At 42.9% G+C, this 22,654-nt stretch overlaps 1 protein-coding gene across 1 annotated transcript in view; it reads right to left on the bottom strand.

Annotated features, from left to right (window-relative positions):
- Window positions 1-22,654, bottom strand: part of LOC120025936 (lysine-specific demethylase 2B-like) — a 56,280-nt gene that overhangs the window by 27,177 nt on the left and 6,449 nt on the right. Inside the window, exons 7-12 of the mRNA XM_038970665.1 lie at window positions 18,890-18,983; window positions 18,326-18,479; window positions 18,024-18,139; window positions 7,227-7,353; window positions 6,501-6,922; window positions 6,303-6,389 (exon numbers count right to left, since the gene is read on the bottom strand). Coding sequence (XP_038826593.1) covers window positions 6,303-6,389; window positions 6,501-6,922; window positions 7,227-7,353; window positions 18,024-18,139; window positions 18,326-18,479; window positions 18,890-18,983 — 1,000 coding nt within the window. The remainder of the gene's footprint in view (window positions 1-6,302; window positions 6,390-6,500; window positions 6,923-7,226; window positions 7,354-18,023; window positions 18,140-18,325; window positions 18,480-18,889; window positions 18,984-22,654) is intronic.

The raw sequence follows: 22,654 nt of genomic DNA, 5'->3' as shown, positions 1-22,654 counted from the left end.
GCCTTTTTGAACTTCCTCTCACCACTGGCCATCTTTGTCATGTTTTGTCTTTCATCATGTCTTGTCCCTGTGCTTCCCTCTGCTGGTCTTATTAGGTTCTTTCCCTCTTTCTCTCTCTCTATCGTTCCGTTCCTGCTCCCAGCTGTTTCTCATTCTCCTAACGACCTCATTTACTCTTTCACACCTGTCCCCTATTTTGCCCTCTGATTAGAGTCCCTATTTCTCCCTCTGTTTTCCGCTTCTGTCCTTGTCGGATTCTTGTTTGATGTTTGCTGTTCCTGTGTCCTTGTTCCGCCCTGTCGTGTTCTTTGCCTTCTTCAGATGCTGCGTGTGAGCAGGTGTCTATGTCAGCTACGGCCAGTGCCTTCCTGAAGCGACCTCCAGTCTGTGGTCGCGTCTCCAGTCGTTCCTCTCTATTGACGAGAGGATTTCAGTTCCTGTTTTGGATTGACCATTGATAATATCCAGGAGAATCATTATTTGTTTATTACTGGAATAAAGACTCTGTTACTATTACGTCGCTTTTGGGTCCTCATTCACCAGCTTAACAGAAGAATCCGACCAAGATGGACCCAGCGACTATGGATTCTCTCAACACTGCCGTCGAGTTCCAGGGAGCAATGCTCGGCAGACACGAGCAGGAATTGTTTGCTGCTCGTCATGCCGTTGAGACCCTGGCCGCTCAGGTTTCCGATCTCTCTGGACAGTTTCAGAGTCTTCATCTCGTGCCACCAGCTACTTCCTGGTCTTCCGAGTCTCCGGAACCTAGGGTTAATAACCCACCATGTTACTCTGGGCAGCCCACTGAGTGTCGCTCCTTTCTCACCCAGTGTGATATTGTGTTCTCTCTCCAGCCCAACACGTACTCAAGAGAGAGAGCTCGGATCGCTTACGTCATATCACTCCTTACTGGTCGGGCTCGGGAGTGGGGCACAGCTATCTGGGAGGCAAGGGCTGAGTGTTCTAACGATTATCAGAACTTTAAAGAGGAGATGATACGGGTTTTTGATCGTTCAGTTTTTGGGAAGGAGGCTTCCAGGGCCCTGGCTTCCCTATGTCAAGGTGATCGATCCATAACGGATTACTCTATAGAGTTTCGCACTCTTGCTGCCTCCAGTGACTGGAACGAGCCGGCGTTGCTCGCTCGTTTTCTGGAGGGACTTCACGCTGAGGTTAAGGATGAGATTCTCTCTCGGGAGGTTCCTTCCAGCGTGGACTCTTTGATTGCACTCGCCATCCGCATAGAACGACGGGTAGATCTTCGTCACCGAGCTCGTGGAAGAGAGCTCGCGTTAACGGTGTTTCCCCTCTCCGCATCTCAACCATCTCCTCCCACCGGCTCAGAGACTGAGCCCATGCAGCTGGGAGGTATTCGCATCTCGACTAAGGAGAGGGAACGGAGAATCACCAACCGCCTTTGCCTCTATTGCGGTTCTGCGGGACATTTTGTCATGTCATGTCCAGTAAAAGCCAGAGCTCATCAGTAAGCGGAGGGCTACTGGTGAGCGCTACTACTCCTGTCTCTCCATCAAGATCCTGTACTACCTTGTCGGTCCATCTACGCTGGACCGGTTCAGCTGCTTCCTGCAGTGCCTTGATAGACTCTGGGGCTGAGGGTTGTTTTATGGACGAAGCATGGGCTCGGAAACATGACATTCCTCTCAGACAGTTAGGGAAGCCCACGCCCATGTTCGCCTTAGATGGTAGTCTTCTCCCCAGTATCAGATGTGAGACACTACCTTTAACCCTCACAGTATCTGGTAACCACAGTGAGACCATTTCCTTTTTGATTTTTCGTTCACCTTTTACACCTGTTGTTTTGGGTCATCCCTGGCTAGTATGTCATAATCCTTCTATTGATTGGTCTAGTAATTCTATCCTATCCTGGAACGTTTCTTGTCATGTGAAGTGTTTAATGTCTGCTATCCCTCCTGTGTCTTCTGTCCCCTCTACTCAGGAGGAACCTGGTGATTTGACAGGAGTGCCGGAGGAATATCATGATCTGCGCACGGTCTTCAGTCGGTCCAGAGCCAGCTCCCTTCCTCCTCACCGGTCGTATGATTGTTGTATTGATCTCCTTCCGGGGACCACTCCCCCTCGGGGTAGACTATACTCTCTGTCGGCTCCCGAACGTAAGGCTCTCGAGGATTATCTGTCTGTTTCTCTCAACGCCGGTACCGTGGTGCCTTCTTCCTCTCCCGCCGGAGCGGGATTTTTCTTTGTTAAGAAGAAGGACGGTACTCTGCGCCCCTGCGTGGATTATCGAGGGCTGAATGACATAACGGTTAAGAATCGTTATCCGCTTCCCCTTATGTCGTCGGCCTTCGAGATTTTGCAGGGAGCCAGGTTCTTTACTAAGTTGGGTTCCATCTCGGGACGTGCTGGACCGTTCGTTGATTGATGATTTCCTTCGTTGCCGCCAGGGTTCCTCCTCGAGTGCGCCAGGAGGCGCTCGGTGAGTGGGGGGGTACTGTCATGTTTTGTCTTTCATCATGTCTTGTCCCTGTGCTTCCCTCTGCTGGTCTTATTAGGTTCTTTCCCTCTTTCTCTCTCTCTATCGTTCCGTTCCTGCTCCCAGCTGTTTCTCATTCTCCTAACGACCTCATTTACTCTTTCACACCTGTCCCCTATTTTGCCCTCTGATTAGAGTCCCTATTTCTCCCTCTGTTTTCCGCTTCTGTCCTTGTCGGATTCTTGTTTGATGTTTGCTGTTCCTGTGTCCTTGTTCCGCCCTGTCGTGTTCTTTGCCTTCTTCAGATGCTGCGTGTGAGCAGGTGTCTATGTCAGCTACGGCCAGTGCCTTCCTGAAGCGACCTCCAGTCTGTGGTCGCGTCTCCAGTCGTTCCTCTCTATTGACGAGAGGATTTCAGTTCCTGTTTTGGATTGACCATTGATAATATCCAGGAGAATCATTATTTGTTTATTACTGGAATAAAGACTCTGTTACTATTACGTCGCTTTTGGGTCCTCATTCACCAGCATAACAATCTTACTCAAGCAAAGAAGAACTGGCTACACAAGCAGAGCAGAAAGTAGTTAGCTTTTAGCAAACACAAAAGCCATACCAAGGCCCCAGGCCCAAAACTTGCAACATCTAGGGGGACGAGTACTCTCTCCCCACTAACACACACCTAATTCGGAAGCGAATCTCGTAGCCTTCGTGTGCTTGAAAAGTTTACAAATTGCGTGACACGTTCTTCCTTCAGGCAACCTGAAGAGCGAAGAATTAAGGAAATGGATGCGCCATCTATTGGCCCGTTGGGCGTGATTTCAGTTTGCTTCAGGTGAGCAGGATTGATAGACCGCTGCGCCACATCTAAGGCACTGCATCTCAGTGCAAGAGGTGTCACTACAGTCCCTGGTTCGAATCCATGCTGTATCACATCCGGCCGTGATTGTCCCATATGGCGGCACACAATTGTCCCAGCGTCGTCCGGGTTTGTAAATAAGAACTGGTTCTTAGCTAACTAGCCTAGTTAAATAAAGATGAAAAAATAATAATAATACAAAATAGTTGACTCCCCATAGTATGTTATACCGAGTGACGGACTGAAAGGAAACCATTTATCATTTAGCGCAAAGCTCTTGCTTGGTAAACAAGAACACTTCAAAACAGTGTTAATTATCCAACAAACACTGATGAGGAGACCCAGCTGTGACATGAAGATGAAGAGCAACAAATAGAGAATCTCATTGTCTTCCTCGATAGGCAACCCTGCAGCCCACTAAGTCAAAATTATGGAAATAAGTATAGCCTCTGCTCTAGGGAAGGAGACAATGAAGTGAGAGTGTGACACACACACACAAGCACCAGAAATAGGGGAGAAGGGTAAGTTGAGCCATATTTTACATTCAGCATCACTTCGTCAAAGAAATATAGTATTCTTTCTAACAAAGATATCTGCATATGTTTCCGGATGTTGTGTATCCCTGGAAATAATCAGAATTCATGTCAACATTAGTTTTGAAAACATAGCTTGTCCTAAAAAATGCTCTCTTGGCACAACTTACCCTGGGTAATTTGCCACTTTCAAATGTCTGTACTGAATGAAATATTACTAGGGATACACGATATATCGGTGAACATATCGGAATTGGACGATATTAGCTAAAAATGCCAAAATCGGTCCCGATGTCAAAGCTGACGTGCATACCTATATAAGACATGACATAATGACGCCACGTAAAATTTTGCGCTACACGTGCAACACAGCATTCCTAACCTAGCACACAATGTCTGCTGTGTGAATTGAGCAGACAAGTCGAGTAGTCATTTAAAAGAGTAAGAAAATTTCAGCGAGACAACTCAAAGGCGAAATCGATTAAAGCCAAGATAATGGGATTCATTGCCCTTGAAAATCAACCGTTCTCTTGGATGATGTTGGCTTTCGCCGACTGGTCGAGCACCGGTACACACTACCAAGTGCGCTATTTTTCAGATGTTGCCCTACCGGAGTTGCACAGTAATAGCTACACTGCTATTAGCTTCACGACATACATACATACATACATACATACTATGGAACGCCATTTGGGTCTATGCGTGTCAAAATAGATACAGAAGCACTGTCAAAGCTGTACAAAAAAGTCTGCAAACAAGCAAACACCAGCCACGAATGATGTGTTTACAATACCGCGTTGGTAATAAAGCATAATTTTTCAACCGCAACTTCTGGGGTAGCTAGCTTTAGCTTTGTACCTAGCTAGCACCAATACAACCAGCCTGAAAACAATGACCAGTAAAAACTGCAGTCATTTTCATTATTCTTAGCAATGATTTAGGAATCCTTGTGAGTGTATTAGCTAGGTTACCACTTGTTTGCCTATTGAAATTGAACTTCAGTTCATGAAAATAAATAGCTAGCCAGCTACTTAACCCTGTTGCCCAAAGCTAACGTTATAAGCAGCCAGATAGCGTCATCTGGCTAGTGAGGCTCGAACTGACTTTTATTTTGAAGGCTAACCGCAAAGTCCACTATTGTGGCAAATCCTTATTGTGGCTAGCTTCACATTAATGGTGGTCGAACCCATCTATGTGAAGCTAGCCACAATAAGGGTTTGCCACAATAGTGGACCTTGCGGTTAGCCTTCAAAATAAAAGTATGGCATTGTACTATTTGTATTCATTTACATCACTATTAATGACATACTTTTATTTTGAAGGCTAACTGCAAAGTCCACTATTGTGGCAAATCCTTATTCTGGTTAGCTTCACATAGATGGGTCAGACCACCATTAATCAAATAAGAACTGTCTTATAAATTAGGGTTATTTTAGATGATGACACCTAGCTATATATAGCTAGTGTGTGTGTAACCTATATTTAACTAGGTAAGTCAGTTAAGAACAAATTCTTATTTACAATGACGGCCTACCCCGCCCAAACTTGGACGACGCTTGGCTAATTGTGCGCCGCCCTATGGGACTACCAATCACGGCCGGATGTGATACAGCCAGGATTCGAACCAGGGTCTGTAGTGAAGCCTCTTGCAGTGCCTTAGACCGCTCGGTCCATGTGTGTGTTAACTCTAACTGTACTAGAATGCTTAAAAGGCCACAATTTTTTTTATATCGGTTTAGTTTTTTGGGGGGTAAGGAAAATATCGGATATCGGTATCGGGCAAAAATGTAATATCGGTGCATCTCTAAATATTTCCACTACCTTTTCAAAACCATCTTTATATCCCAAATATAATTCCATACAATCACAATAACTTTCTTGTCTTTTAATAATTGTAAGTATATTTTAACAGCGCTTAACACCTAACAAACACTTTGTACTTTAACATAGGCCAGGCCTTGCTGTTACCTCATATCCCAGCATTACACCTGAGAAGAAAACACTTCAACTTGCCATTGGCTCAACGACACCCGAGGTTAAAAAAAAGGATGCACTTTCATACTAGGTTTAGGACCTCATATTGAAGCTTAGAGAGACTCCAACTGATGTATAGAACATTATTAAAAATGATCTACCTTGGTTTAGATGGAAGCATCATGAAACCTCTAACAAATTAATTTGACTTGGTGAAAATCTAATTTTTGGACCTAACTTGTTACTACTTTTCCCCAGGTGATTTCTTCCTTCACAGACTTCATGAAATGATGACCTCTTTCTAAATATTTGGTCAAATGGTTAATTTTCTGTATGGTTTCCAATAAACAATGGTGGCTCAACTTACCCCACTCTCCCCTAGGACATGCTCCCTACTTCACTGGTCCAAGACAGAGAGAATGAGGATCGGCAGGATATCAGATGAAAAATGAATAACAATTCTGAGGAAACAAACATGCATTCTCACCTTGGCAGACTTCTTAGGCCAGAACACCACAGGTACTCCAGTGGCAGCCATTTTGGGGTCATCATCTTCATGTTCCTTCAAGACAACCTGGGAAACGGGTAGAAGAGTAAAGTATGTTCCTGTGTTTTGTAATGGCTCATCCAGATATATACACAAGACAAAAAAATACATGAGAACTAAGCTGGATGAGACACATACCTTCATGTCCTCCAGCAGGGCCTGGGGGTCCTTGATGCCATCTGGAACACCCTTCTTATTTTCAGGGAGGGCTTCCAGTTTCTCCACAAGGGCCTTGAGGCCCTTCAGTTCAAACTCAGTCAGATGAGTCCATTTACTCGGAGACTCTGAGACTGGCGAGCCAAAGGGGTTTTTGGGGAACTCTGGAGGCTGGGTGGAGGTGGGGATGCAGCTGTCCTCAGAATCATTGGACAAGGCAGCTTTGAGATGTCGAAGGCCGCTGGATTTACCCTTCCTGTTATCAGGAGAGCAGGGATCATCAAATGCTGACCTGTCACCCTGTTCATCTCGTCCCTGCTGCGTCTCGCAGGAGTCCTCCTCGTCCATGTCCTGACTCCGGGAGTCAGAGGAGGGGCTCTCTGTGCTCAGCTTAGTTTCCAAGTCTGAGGAAGACAAGGATGAGAGAAGACGAGGGGACCAATCTGCTATGCTCCATGTGTAACCATTCCGGTCAGATGATAATTTCAGTCACTTTCATCATGCTATCATTTATGTGAGAAGGCAAACTAACTGATTAAGCAGATGAGTTATATCATTGGCTCTTTCCAAAGCATTACCCACTTGTGAGTGGTAATTACAACAAGAGTGCAAGGCAAGTCTCCCCATAAGAGTTCTCAGGATAGAACCAGTATTCATAGACACACTCTGGGTATTGGTTAAATAGCGGCATTAGCTGGGCTCACTCACCGATTAGCAGAGGCTCTCTGCGGAACTCCGGAGTGAGATGGGAGCGCTTGGTCAGGCAGTGCACGTACCTCTCCAGGACATACCAGCACATCTCATGGTAGAATGGGTAGCGGAACTTGGAATTAACCTGAAACAAGTTTGGAGAAACTTTCACAATCTGAGAGAACAAAAAGCTTTAAAAAAAAGACAACAGGGGTTTCATTACCCATGTTTATTCTACTACCATGTTTTTATGATTAACAAGAGTTGATACCCCATCTTTACTGTGAGTCTAGTGATGCATTCACTCTGTTAATACCCAGACAGTAGATCTACTGTGACTGTCAAGTGTTGTAAAAAAAAATATATATATATATATATATATATATATATATATATATATATATATATATATATATATATATATATATATATATATATATACACACACACACACACACACACACATTTAGACAATAGTGACATTTTCAGTGGCTGGAAATTTTATGAAAATGAGAACTAGTTGAAAAATCCAACTTAAAAACAACATGGATAAAAGACAAAGGTTATGAACAGTAAAAAACATGTTTTTCAAGAAATTGGATGATATTTTAAGGAAACCAGATCAAAGTATGATGACCCAAGTATGAAAACTGACTTGCTTGTACATAGATTGAAAGTTTGATCATAAAGTTACTGGTCCCCTCCCCCATGTCAACCACTTGGATTCATTATAAAGGGGACAATGTGACATCACCTTAACTCTCATTTTAATACAGCATGATATTCTCTTACCTAATTTAAATAAGTACTGTCTTGTAACCAACATCGGAGAAGAAGTGTTTGCAGAGTAGCGTAGTTTATATAGCTACTCTTCTGGTGCCAAAAATGTGACTGTATGGTGTCAGCAAATACAATAAAAAAAAGTGTACCCTATTCATCTATGGCAAAGATACTTATATGTTTCCCCTTTCATCTGTGTCTGGTATTAGCTAGTTACTGGCTAGCTAGGTCTTCAGCCAGCCTGGAACAAATGGGGGGAGGTCCAAAACTCAGACGCAGCTGTCAAGTCAACACATCCGTCAGTGCTGCTGTGAACCACATCACAAGATAAATACTAACCTAGAGATGTATGAAATATGTGATATAATTGATACAATTTCAACGTTGTTTGAGTTGCTTTGTGTATCACCAAATTTGCTTGAGATGATTTTACTGCGACACTGCATCCAAGTTGCTTTTGACATATTCGTTTCAATGACTGGTCAGTCAAGGCGAGCTCCTGAATATAAGCTCCCCGCCCACTCAGCCAGGCTTTTCAAACTTCCCAGTAGTTAGCCATTTGAGAAAAAGTACTTTTCAAAATGACTGTTCGGGACCTTTAAGTTAAGCGACACAAATGTAAGACACACTGGCAAACCAGAGGCTCTTCTGAAGGCCAAGCTCTTCCATTCATTCACTTCTCCAGGCAGAGCTTGCCCTCTCATAGACACAGCAGCATGATCTGATTCCCACTCTCCTCTTAGAAACACAGCTATATTTATCTCCCAAAGACAATTTCACACAGATCAACACTTGTCAAAGTGATGATCCTTTCCTTTCTTTAGCTACATTTCTATCTCGAGGTGTAAAAATAGAGCGAGCACAACGTGCCGAGCCCTGGGGAGCATATGAAACTGTCGCCGTTGTTACGCTCATGCCTCTTTTCCAGCAGAAACAAAAATAGTACGGTACTTCCTGCAAAGCTGACTCTTCCTACAATCTATCCATCATTTCTGAGAAAGCCACATTTAGCCAAGTATCCATATAAAATCGCAACGCCTGCAGGACTTGCATCCATATCATTACAATAACTACTCTGATCATATTATTGTAAAGAATATCCGAATAAGAAGAGTGAAATCTGTCTAGAAATCCCTCTATATAGGTCATACAGTACAAACAAACGCATACACACAAAACCAATCTTACACAATATCTGATCACCATAAGAAGACCTTGGGAGTTTGTGTGAAAAGAAGAGATAAACAAATATGCCTACAGGCTTGACCCTCTTTCCTAGAAGTCCGTCTCTGGATGATAATATGAAACAAGCGCCATGATTAAGTTCAGCCTTTGTAAAGCTGTATTCTGATTCAACATGCACTCCTGTCACCGACTCCATTTCCACATGAATATGGATGGCATTTTTTATAAAAGCAGGGGGGCAAAGCCCTCATCCTCATCTGCACCACCATCAGCATCAGTCTGCTTCTCAATTGGATGGTAATGGAAATTACTGCACTTTCAGCACTTGTGTGCCTTACGGTGTCACATTCCTGCACAGTTCCATTCAAATCCCTAGCTTCCCAACAGCTTATTTCATATTACTTAAACCTATCCTGTTCAGATCTGTGAAAACCAAGGAGGTCTGGCTGAGGAAGGGCCTGTATTTCTATTTATTATGGATCCCCATTATCTGCTGACAAGGCAGCAGCTACTCTTCCTGGGGTCCAGCAAAATTAAATGCAGTTACAAATTTTTAAAACATTACAATACATTGACAGATTTCACAACACACTGTGTTCCCTCATGCCCCTACTCCACCACTACCACATATCTACAATACAAAATCCATGTGTACGTGTGTGTATAGTGAGTATGTTATCGTGTGTGGGTGTGCATGTGTTTGTGTCGCTTCACAGTGCCCGCTGTTCCATAAGGTGTATTTTTATGTTTTTAAATCTAATTTTACTGCTTGCATCAGTTACTGGATGTGGAATAGACGTCCATGTCGTCATGGCTCTATGTAGTACTGTGCGTCTCCCATAGTCTGGTTCTGGACTGTGAAGAGACCTCGTGGCATTTCTTGTGGGGTATGCATGGGTGTCCGAGTTGTGCGCCAGTAGTTCAGACAGACAACTCGGTGCATTCAACATGTCAATACCTCTCATAAATACATGTAGTGATGAAGTCAATCTCTCCTCCACTTTGAGCCAGGAAAGATTGACATACATATTAATGTTAGCTTTCTCTGTACATCCAAGGGCCAGCTGCCCTGCCCTGTTCAAAGCCAATTGCAATTTTCCTAAGTCCATTTTTGTGGCACCTGACCACACAACTGAACAGCAGCCCAGTTGCAACAACTAGGGCCTGTAGGACCTGCCTTGTTGATAGTGCTGTTAAGGTAGAGCAGCGCTTTATTATGGACAGTCTTCTCCCCATCTTAGCTACTGTTGTATCAATATGTTTTGACCATAACAGTTCAAATCCAGAGTTACTCCAAGCAGTTTAGTCAACTTGCTCAATTTCCACATTATTTACTACATGATTTAGTTGTTTAGTGAATGATTTGTCCCAAATACAAAGCTTTCAGTTTTAGAAATATTTAGTACTAACTTATTCCTTGCCATCTACTTTGAAACTAACTGCAGCTCTTCGTTAAGTGTTGCAGTCATTTCAGTCGCTGACGTGTATAGTGATAAGTCATCCACATACAGTGGGGAGAACAAGTATTTGATACACTGCCGATTTTGCAGGTTTTCCTACTTACAAAGCATGTAGAGGTCTGTAATTTTTTATCATAGGTACACTTCAACTGTGAGAGACGGAATCTAAAACAAAAATCCAGAAAATCACATTGTATGATTTTTAAGTAATTAATTTGCATTTTATTGCATGACAAGTATTTGATCACCTACCACCCAGTAAGAATTCCAGCTCTCACAGACCTGTTAGTTTTTCTTTAAGAAGCCCTCCTGTTCTCCACTCATTACCTGTATTAACTGCACCTGTTTGAACTCGTTACCTGTTTACTAAGTTTACTAAGGGTTGGCAACAGGCTGATTGGTCGGCTATTTGAGCTAGTAAAGGGGGCTTTACTATTATTAGGTAGCGGAATGACTTTTACTTCCCTCCAGGCCTGGGTGCACAGACTTAGTATTCTTAAATTGAAAATATAGCAAATAGGAGTGGCAATATTGTCCGCTATTATCCTCAGTAGTTTTCCATCCAAGTTGTCAGACACCAGCGGCTTGTCATTGTTGATATACAACAATATTTTTTTCACCTCTTCCACACACACACACTTTACAGAATTCAAAATTACAATTCTCATCTTTCATAATTTGGTCAGATATACTTGGATGTGTAGTGTCAGCTTTTGTTGTTGGCATGTCATGCCTAAGTTTGCTAATCGTGCCAATGAAAAAAATCATTAAAAGTAGTTGGCAATATCAGTGGGTTTTGTGATTAATGACCAATCTGATTCAACGAATGATGGAGCCAAGTTTGCCTTTTTTCCCAAAATGTAATTTAAGGTGCTCCAAAGCTTTTTACTATCATTCTTTGTCATTTATCTTTGTTTCATAGTGTAGTTTCTTCTTCTTTATTATTCAGCTAGTCACATGATTCCTCAATTTTCAATACGTTCGCCAATCGGTTGTGCAGCCAGACTTATTTGCCATTCCTTTTGCCTCATCCCTCAACCATACAATTTTTCAATTCCTCATCATTCCACAGGGATTTAAGTCATTTTCTTAAATGGGTGCATGCTTATTAGTAACTGGAAAAGGCAATTTCATAAATGTGTCAAGTGCAGCATTTGTTTGCTCCTCATTAAACACCAAGGACCAACAAATATTATTTACATCAACAACATATGAATCACTACAAAACTTCTTGTATGACCTCTTATACACTATATTAGGCCCAGCCTTTGAAACTTTCATTTTCCTAGATATAGCTACTATATTGTGATCACTATATCTGATGGATCTGGATACTGCTTTCAAGCTAATTTCTGCAGCATTAGTAAAGATGTGATCAATACATGTTGATTATTTCATTACTGGGCTGTTTTTAACTACCTGGTAGGTTGACTGGTAACCTGGACCAGGCTGCAGGCACTGGTTACAGTTTGAAGCTTATTCTTGAGTGGGCAGCTTGATGAAAGCCAGTCAATATTTAAATCACCCAGAAAATATACCGCTGTTGATATCACATACATTATCAAGCCTTTTACACGTTATCCAGATTGTGACTGTTAGCACTTGGTGGTCTATAGCAGCTTTAGGTGAGGCAGATTAACCTATAGACATATTACTTCAACAGTATTAACATGAGATCCTCTCTAAGCTTTCCATAAATGTGGTTCTGAATATAAAACAGCAACACCTCCACCACTGGCATTTCTGTAAATGTTATAACCTTGTATTGCTACCACTGTATCAAAGTTATTATCTAACTGATTTCAGAAAGTCAGAATATGAATGTCATCTGTTACTAGCAAACTATTGATTTCATGAACCTTGTTTCTTAAGCTACATATAAAATCAAATCGAATTAGTCACATGCGCCGAATACAACAGGTGTAGACCGTACAATGAAATGCTTACTTACGAGCCCATAACCAACAATGAAGTAAAAAAAAATACAGATAAGAATAAGAAATAAAAGTAACAAGTAATTAAAGAGCAGCAGTAAAACAACAATAGCGAGACTATATACAGGGGGGGTACCGGTACAGAGTCAATGTGCAGGGGCACCGGTTAGTTGAGGTAGTATGTACATGTAGGTAGAGGTATTAAAGTGACTATGCATAGAAGATAACAACAGAGAGTAGCAGTGGTGTAAAAGAGGGGTGGGGGGGGCAATGCAAATTGTCTGGGTAGCCATTTGATTATGTGTTCAGGAGTCTTATGGCTTGGGGGTAGAAGCTGTTAAAAAGCCTTTTGGACCTTGACTTGGCGCGCCGGTACAGCTTGCTGTGCGGAACCAGAGAGAACAGTCTATGACTAGGGTGGCTGGAGTCTTTGACAATTTTTAGGGCCTTCCTCTGACACCGCCTGGTATAGAGGTCCTGGATTGCAGGAAGCTTGGCCCCAGTGATGTACTGGGCCGTTTGTAGTTCCTTGTGGTCGGAGGCCGCGCAGTTGCCGTACCAGGGAGTGATGCAACCAGTCAGGATGCTCTCGATGGTGCAGCTGTAAAACCTTTTGAGGATCTGAGGACCCATGCCAAATCTTTTCAGTCTCCTGAGGGAGAATAGGTTTTGTCGTGCCCTCTTTACGACTGTCTTGGTGTGCTTGGACCATGTTAGTTTGTTTATGTGGACACCAAGGAACTTGAAGCTCTCAACCTGTTCCACTGCAGCCCCGTCGATGAGAATGGGGGTGTGCTCGGTCCTCTTTTTCCTGTAGTCCACAATCATCTCCTTTGTCTTGATCACGTTGAGGGAGAGGTTGTTGTCCTGGCACCACACAGCCAGGTCTCTGACCTCCTCCCTATAGGCTGTCTCGTCGTTGATCAGGCCTACCACTGTGTCATCGGCAAACTTAATGATGGTGTTGGAGTCGTGCCTGGCCGTGCAGTCATGAGTGAACAGGGAGTACAGGAGGGGACTGAGCACGCATCCCTGACAGGCCCCTGTGTTGAGGATCAGCATGGCGGATGTGTTGTTACCTACGCTTACCACCTGGGGACGGCCCATTAGGAAGTCCACAATCCAGGTGCAGAGTGACGTGTTTAGTTCCAGGGTCCTTAGCTTACTGATGAGCTTTGAGGGCACTATGGTGTTGAACGCTGAGCTGTAGTCAATGAATAACATTCTCACATAGGTGTTATTTTTGTCCAGGTGGGAAAGGGCAGTGTGGAGTGCAATAGAGATTGCATCATCTGTGAATCTGTTGGGGCGGTATGCAAATTGGAGTGGGTCTAGGGTTTCTGGGATAATGGTGTTGATGTGAGCCATAACCAGCCTTTCAAAGCCCTTCATGGCTTCAGACATGAGTGCTACGGGTCGGTAGTCATTTAGGTAGGTTACCTTTGTGTTCTTGGGCACAGGGACTATGGTGGTCTGCTTAAAACATGTTGGTATTACAGACTCGGACAGGGAGATGTTGAAAAATATGTTACCGTTGGCTATTTTGAGCACTTTTCTTCGAGGATGCTTACTTGTTTTCATTGCTTTACAGTGAAGCTTAGCAGAAGTAGATATGCTCATGTTATTTAGGTCAGTGCAGGGTGAGCTGCACACAGTGGACTTCCTACTAGGGCACACCGCCTCAGTGCTAACAGTATCACTCTGGTTCATAGGCACATGATTACTGCATACAATAGCTGAAGGATCAGCAGAGGCATTCAGGGCAGCTAGAGGGACAAAATTACACAGTTTTTTTATTTATTATTTCACCTTTATTTAACCAGGTAGGCCAGTTGAGAACAAGTTCTCATTTACAACTGCGACCTGGCCAAGATAAAGCAAAGCAGTTATACAAAAAACAACACAGAGTTACACATAAACAATGTGTAACAATAAACAATAACACAAAAGAAAAGACAAATAGAAAAATCTATGTACAGTGTGTGCAAATGTAGAAGAGTAGGAAGGTAGACCATAAATAGGCCCCAGAGGCGAAAATAATTACAATTTAGCATTAATACTGGAGTGATAGATGTGCAGATGATGATGTGCAAGTAGAGATACTGGGGTGCAAAAGAGCAAGAGGGTAAGTAATAATATGGGGATGAGGTAGTCAGATGTGCTATTTACAGATTGGCTGTGTACAGGTACAGTGATGGGTAAGCTGCTCAGACAGCTGACGCTTAAAGCTAGTGAGGGAGATATAAGTCTCCAGCTTCAGATTTTTGCAATTCGTTCATGTCATTGGTAGCAGAAAACTGGAAGGAAAGGCGGCCAAAGGAAGTGTTGGCTTTGGGGATGACCAGTGAAATATACTTGCTTGAGCGTGTGCTACGAGTGGGTGTAGCTATGGTGACCAGTGAGCTGAGATAAGGCGGGGCTTATAGATGACTTATAGATTACCTGGAGCCAGTGGGTTTGGCGACGGATATGTAGTGAGGGCCAGCCAACGAGAGCATACAGGTCACAGTGGTGGGTAGTATATGGGGCTTTGGTGATAAAATGGACGGCACTGTGATAGACTACATCCAGTTTGCTTAGTTGAGTGTTGCGGGCTATTTTGTAAATGACATCGCCAAAGTCAAGGATCGGTAGGATAGTCCGTTTTTTGAGGGCAAGTTTGGCAGCATGAGTGAAGGAGGCTTTGTTGCGAAATAGGAAGCCGATTCTAGATTTCATTTTGGATTGGAGATGCTTAATGTGAGTCTTGAAGGAGAGTTTACAGTCTAACCAGACACCTAGGTATTTGTAATTGTCCACATATTCTAGGTCAAAACCGTCCAGAGTAGTGATGCTGGTCGAGCGGGAGGGTGTGGGCAGCAATCGGTTGAAGAGCATGCACTTAGTTTTACTAGCATTTAAAAGCAGTTGCGAGGCCACGGAAGGAGTGTTGTATGGCGTTGAAGCTTGTTTGTAGGTTTGTTAGCACAGTGTCCAAAGAAGGGCCAGATGTATACAGAATGGTGTCGTCTGCGTAGAGGTGGATCAGAGAATCACCAGCAGCAACAGCGAAATCAATGATATATACAGAGAAAAGAGTCAGCCCGAGAGATTAACCCTGTGGCACCCCCATAGAGACTGCCAGAGGTTCGGACAACAGGCCCTCCGATTTGACACACTGAACTCTGAGAAGTAGTTGGTGAACCAGGCGAGGCAGTCATTAGAGAAGCCAAGGCTATTGAGTCTGCCGATAAGAATGCGGTGATTGACAGAGTCGAAAGCCTTGGCCAGGTCGATGAAGACGGCTGCACAGTACTGTCTGTTATCGATGGCGGTTATGATATCGTTTAGGACCTTGAGCGTGGCTGAGGTGCACCCATGACCAGCTCGGAAACCAGATTGCATAGTGGAGAAAGTACGGTTGGAATCAAAATGGTCGGTGATCTGTTTATTAACTTGGCTTTCGAAGATTTTAGAAAGGCAGGGCAGGATGGATATAGGTCTATAACAGTTTGGGTCTAGAATCTCCCCCTTTGAAGAGGGATGACCGCAGCAGCTTTCGGTCTTGGGGGATCTCAGATGATACGAAAGAGAGGTTGAATAGGCTAGTAATAGGGATTGCAACAATTTTGGCGGATAATTTTAGAAAGAGAGGGTCCAAATTGTCTAGCCCAGCTGATTTGTAGGGATCCAGATTTTGCAGTTCTTTCAGAACATCAGGTTACTTACATTGTGTCTATCAACTCCCCTGGTATAATGTACATTTGCTGAAGAATTATGACAACTCAGCATCACAATGGCAGGGATTAGCTGACCTGGGCTTGAGTCATTGATAAGTCATTGTCTCAATGCAGCCTTACAGTGTTGTGAAAGGATCCAGGAACCCAAATGATTTGGGTGGATCCCATCCTCCTTATAAAACGTGTTTTGTTTCCAAAAAGGTATCGAAATTGTCAACAAAAGTTACACCCATCGAGCTGCAATAATCACGTAGCCAGTTGTGAAGAGAAAGAATCCTGCTAAAGCGTTCAATGCCACGATTCAGAGGGCACAGAGCCAAATATGATGGGTATTTTATTAGCGTTTAGCAGAGTCAATGACCTCTTTAAAATCCAGTTTCAACAGTTCAGAGTTGCCCTTCATAATGTCATTAAAACCCACATGAACTACGATAGAATCGATTTCCATGTCCTGAAGTAGTACATTCGGTAGCAGTTTAGTAATGTCGTTTACTCAAGCTCTGGGATAGGACATTGTTCCTGGTGCAAAAACAGTCACATTTCTTACCATGGAGCAGCCCAAAATCACGGCTGGCGAGAAGGACGAGGACACCCACCCACTCCCATGCCTCGGAGAACACTTTATGGACGGGCGAGAGGCAGGATAACTTGAGCCTGTTGCTCCCGGCGCAGGCCTCCGACAGATGGAGAATCCCCGCTCGATCCAGAGCAGGGACGGAAGGTTGCCGACGTCAACTTCGAAATCGTAGGAGTAGGCACTGCGGCCGTTGACATAGGTACCCCCTGCGACGAAGGTGCAGGAAGATCAGGCTCCAGGACGCCGAAACTATTCGTTGTTTGTATCTGCTACGGGCCTATCGTTGGGAGTGTAGACTGCTTTGCGGGAGGCCGCTGTCTTTGGCTTTCACGGCTCATGACATGCGACCATCATTGGTTGCCTTGCTCCTCTTGCTGTGCCCCTTCGACTCTGCTATCAGATGGGGGAGCTCCAGGCAACGCAGGCCAGTCGGATAATGACAAAAGACATGGCGGAGATGCATCCAATAAGCGCGAACGCCGTCCAGCCACTGGCGTAGAAAAGGTAAACATTCCACTCTGCGTTTTAACCAGTTTCTTAGGTAGGCTGGCGACCTGCGTGATCAAGGAAGCCACCTCAAGCCTATAATCCCCGGCAAGCAAACAATTGCCGCATTGGAACTCTAAGTGATCCGGTTTGTCCTGAAGCAAAGCGTAGTAGACACAGCTCCTACAGCGCTGGAACACTACAATTATTTCTCCAGACAAAGAGGGCTCAATTGCAAAACTCATCTGGGACTAACTTCGTTAGCTTGATGGCAAGCAGCTTAGCAGCTCTGTCAAGCAGGCTTCAACCGGTCTGTTAAGCAGAATTCTGGGACAAGAAATAGCGGTCCTAGCTGTTAAAAGCTAACCACGTCACGGAATCCACGCAAAAACAAGTTTGGTATTTATATTTAACGAATATTAGTTATGTTTTAATAAAAAATAACAAACCGAGTGTTTCCAGCATACAGTTTTCAGCTGCGCACTCTGATGACGTCACAAGGTTGGTTTGACATTCTCACACTCATTGATGCAGCAAACTAAGTGACCTTGACTTGTTTGTATGAGGTGAGGCTGTTTCCCCATCCATCTTCATTGTAGAGACACAGTTAACTTTAACTAATGGTCATAGGTGGAGTGAAGCATCAGTAGTGGGACACCTGTATGACAGCCTACCTTAGTCCTATTCTCTATCTCATAGATGGAGAGTTGCATGGGAATGTTAAAGCTGTGCAGAATGTTGCCTCCAAACACCAGCGTGTCCTCGGGGGTGTAGACTGCATGAATCCAGCCTGAAACAGGACAGCCAGCCAAACATCATGAGAACCGGCTGACCCACTCAAAACAGACATAGCATGCCCAAACATGTCCTCAAACACATGCTTGAATAAAGCAGAGCATGTAATGTATGGTTTGCTACAATAATATTAACGTTAATATGATAGGAATACATCAAAATGAAATGCTAGGCAGTTCACCAGAGGGGATGAAGAAGGTGTAGCCCTGTTTCAGCTCCACCCTCTGGCAGCCATCTGCACGGTCTCCCAGGAAGATGTCACTCTGCTTGCCTGACAGAACCCAGTCCTCATACAGGGCAAGGTTATGAGGCGTCGGAGGCACCAGCCAGAACACCTGGGGACAGGACAGGGTATGAAAAGTTGTGAATGTAGCTTTGGTAGTCATCTAAAACAAGGGTGATATTTCTATGTTAACAGCACTCAATGTTACATCTTATATTAGAGAAGTCAGGACATTTCTTAGATTTGACTATCCTATCACAACATTTCTCTTCCTCTAGCTTGAAATATGCACGTTTATATAATGAGATGCCTCAACAGACTACCTAGCAACAGTCCTGTGATTTCTGCAGCCGTCGCTGAGAAAAACAGGGGACAGGTTCATTTGTAGCGCCTCTGCAGAAATCTGATACATATACAGTACCAGCATTGGGGGAGGGTACATCAGAGCCTCAGGTGGATGCACTGCTGTTATCCACATACTGTTCAAAAAATATATATAATAATAAAAATACATGAACTTACCTTCCCTCCCTTGAAAACGTGATACCACACAGACGTGCCCCCGAAATCAATGTGGAAGTCAGTATAGCAGCCCTTCACGCTCATCAAACAGTACCTACAGAGGAGGGATGAGAGGGATGGATAATGAGACCCTGCATGTGCATAGTTATGATGAACCTGAGGGATCATATAAAGACGGTGGGTTAGATGCTGAGCTGAATGAACATCATGAACAGAAATGGGTAAATAAAAGTATGGTCACCAACTTTGTCAAGGAAGTGTTCAGTGAGCAAATTTTTGTTCACTGTTCTTACCCCAGAAACTATACAGAAAGTGTAGCATTGCAACATTACAGTACATGGAAGCTATTTGGCCGAAAATGTCTATTTATTCCTTCGAAACAAGCAGTTCAACCAATTTGGAACAGCCCCAATACCTGGTTGAAATCTTCTACATCTACCAATACTCTATTCCGACCAACATCAAAAAAATCAATAACCACAAATGTGTTAAGAGAACACACAATACCCCATAATGTCAAAGTGGAATGTTATTTGCAGTTTTCACTAATTAATTAAGAAAGAAAAGATGAAATGTCTTGAGTCAATAAGTATTCAACTCCTTTCTTATGGAAAGCCTAAAGTTCAGGAGTAAATATGTTGCTTAGCAAGTAATATAAGTTGCATGGACAATTATCTGTAAGGTCCCTCAGTCGAGCAGTGAATTTCAAACACAGATTCAACCACAAAGACCAGAGAAGGGCCCTCGCAAACAAGGGCACCTATTGGTAGATAGTTTTTTTTTTAAAGCAGATGTTGAATATCCCTTTGAGCATGCTGTAGTTATTAATTGTACTTTGGATGGTGTATCAATACTAGAGGTCGACCGATTAATCGGAATGACCGATTAATTAGGGCCGATTTCAAGTTTTCATAACAAATCGGTAATCGGCATTTTTGGACACCGATCACGGTCGATTACATTGCAATCCACGAGGAGACTGCGTGGCAGGCTGACTACCTGTTATGCGAGTGCAGCAAGGAGCCAAGGTAAGGTGCTAGCTAGCGTTAAACGTATCTTATAAAAACAATCAATCTTAACATAATCACTAGTTAACTACACATGGTTGATGACATTACTAGTTTATCTAGCTTGTCCTGCGTTGCATATAATCGATGCGGTGGCTGTTAATTTCTCATCGAATCACAGCCTACTTCACCAAACAGGTGATGATTTAACAAGCACATTCGTGAAAAAAGCACTGTCGTTGCACCAATGTACCTAACCATAAACATCAACGCCTTTCTTAAAATCAATGCACAAGTATATATTTTTAAACCTGCATATTTAGTTAATATTGCCTGCTAACATTAATTTCTTTTAACTAGGGAAATTGTGTCACTTCTCTTGCGTTCTGTGCAACAGTCAGGCTATACGCAGCAGTTTGGGCCGCCTGGCTCGTTGCCAACTGTGTGAAGACCAACTTCGCCAAACGGGGGATGATTTAACAAAAGCGCATTTGCAAAAAAAGCACAATCGTTGCACGAATGTACCTAACCATAAACATCAATGCCTTTCTTAAAATCAATACACAGAGGTATATTTTTTTAAACCTGCATATTTAGTTAAAAGAAATCCAGGTTAGCAGGACATATTTAACTAGGGAAATTGTGTTTCCATAACATTGAAGGTTGTGCAATGTAACAGGAATATTTAGACTTATGGATGCCACCCGTGTATTTCACTGAAAGAATAAACGTTTTGTTTTCGAAATGATCGTTTCTGGATTTGACCATATTAATGACCTAAGGCTCGTATTTCTGTGTGTTATTATGCTATAATTAAGTCTATGATTTGATATTTGATAGAGCAGTCTGATGGTAGGCAGCAGCAGGCTCGTAAGCATTCATTCAAACAGCACTTTCGTGCGTTTGCCAGCAGCTCTTCCCTGTGCTTCAAGCATTAAGCTGTTTATGACTTCAAGCCTATCAACTCCCGAGATTAGGCTGGTGTAACCGATGTGAACTGGCTAGCTAGTTAGCGGAGTGCACGCTAACAGCGTTTCAATCGGTGACGTAACTCGCTCTGAGACCTTGAAGTAGTTGTTCCTCTTGCTCTGCAAGGGCTTTTGTTGAGTGATGGGTAACGCTGCTTTGAGGGTGGCTGTTGTCGATGTGTTCCTGGCAGGAAGGGGTGAGGAAAGGGACGGAAGCTATACTGTTACACTGGCAATACTAAAGTGCCTATAAGAACATCCAATAGTCAAAGGTATATGAAATACAAATGGTATAGAGAAAATTGTCCTATAATAACTACAACCTAAAACTTCTTACCTGGGAATATTGAAGACTCATGTTAAAAGAAACCACCAGCTTTCATATGTTGTCATGTTCTGAGCAAGGAACTTAAACGTTAGCTTTTTTACATGGCACATATTGCACTTTTACTTTCTTCTCCAACACTTTGTTTTTGCATTATTTAAACCAAATTGAACATGTTTCATTATTTATTTGAGGCTAAATTGATTTTATTGATGTATTATATTAAGTTAAAGTGTTCATTCAGTATTGTTGTAATTGTCATTATTACAAATAAATACATGTAAATATTTTTTTTAAATAAAAGATTTGTCTGATTAATCAGTATCGGCTTTTTTTGGTCCTCCAATAATCGTTATCGGTATCGGCGTTGAAAAATCATAATCGGTCGACCTCTACTCAATACACCCAGTCACTACAAAGATACAAGCGTCCTTCCTAACTCAGTTGCCGGAGAGGAAAGAAACCGCTCAGGGGTTTCACCATGAGGACAATGGTGACTTTAAAACAGTTACAGAGTTTAATGGCTGTGAAAGGAGAAAACTGAGGAGGGATCAACAACATTGTAGTTACTCTACAATACTAAACTAATTGACAGAGTGAAAAGGAAGCCTGTACAGAATGAAAATATTCCAAAGCATGCATCCTGTTTGCAAGAAGGCACTAAAGTACAACTGCAAAAGTTTTGTCCTGAATATAAAGTCTTATGTTTGGGACAGATCCAATACAACACATTATGGAGTACTACTCTCCATATTTTCAAGCATATTAGTGCCTGCATCATGTTATGGGTATGCTTGTAATCATTAAGGACTGGGGAGTTTTTAAGGATAAAAAAAAGAAATGGAGCCAAGCGCAGGCAAAAGGAAAACTTGGTTCAGTCTGCATTCCACCAAACATTGGGAGATTAATTCACCTTTCAGCAAGACAATAACCTAAAACACACGGCCAAATCTACTGGAATTGCTTACCAAGACAGTGAATGTTCCTCAGTGGCCGAGTTACAGTTTTGACTGAAATCTACTTAGAAATCTGTGGCCGTGGCCAATGGCGCAGTCTCTGAAGGAACATTTTTAAATGCTGTCCTCTTGGCCGCAGAGACTTCCTGCAAATTTTGCCTTCGGAGGGGAGAAAATGTTAAAGTTTTAAGCTCATTTCCTGCAATTCTACACATTTTGCCGAGGCTTATGTGGTGTGCTTATGCAGCGGAGTGAATCAAACATTCTAACAAAATATTCTCATTGACAGTATAGTTTTTATTTTTGTGATTGTCTGTTCTCAAAGATGATCTTAAACAAATATATAACTCCATTATCTTTTCTACATACTTTATATCTGGTTTTAGTAATTTAAAGATGCACTATGCAGAAATCACTAAAATTGCTACAATTCTAATAGTTCGCCAAATTTCAGTTCGTGACAAAACAAGCAAGTATAGTGTAGAGAATCATTGTATCATCGAAACTGC

Source organism: Salvelinus namaycush, chromosome 31, assembly GCF_016432855.1.
Source record: "Salvelinus namaycush isolate Seneca chromosome 31, SaNama_1.0, whole genome shotgun sequence".
NCBI classification, from domain to species: domain Eukaryota; kingdom Metazoa; phylum Chordata; class Actinopteri; order Salmoniformes; family Salmonidae; genus Salvelinus; species Salvelinus namaycush.
Note: the sequence above shows the minus strand (reverse complement) of the source record. Positions and strands in the feature narration are given on the sequence as shown.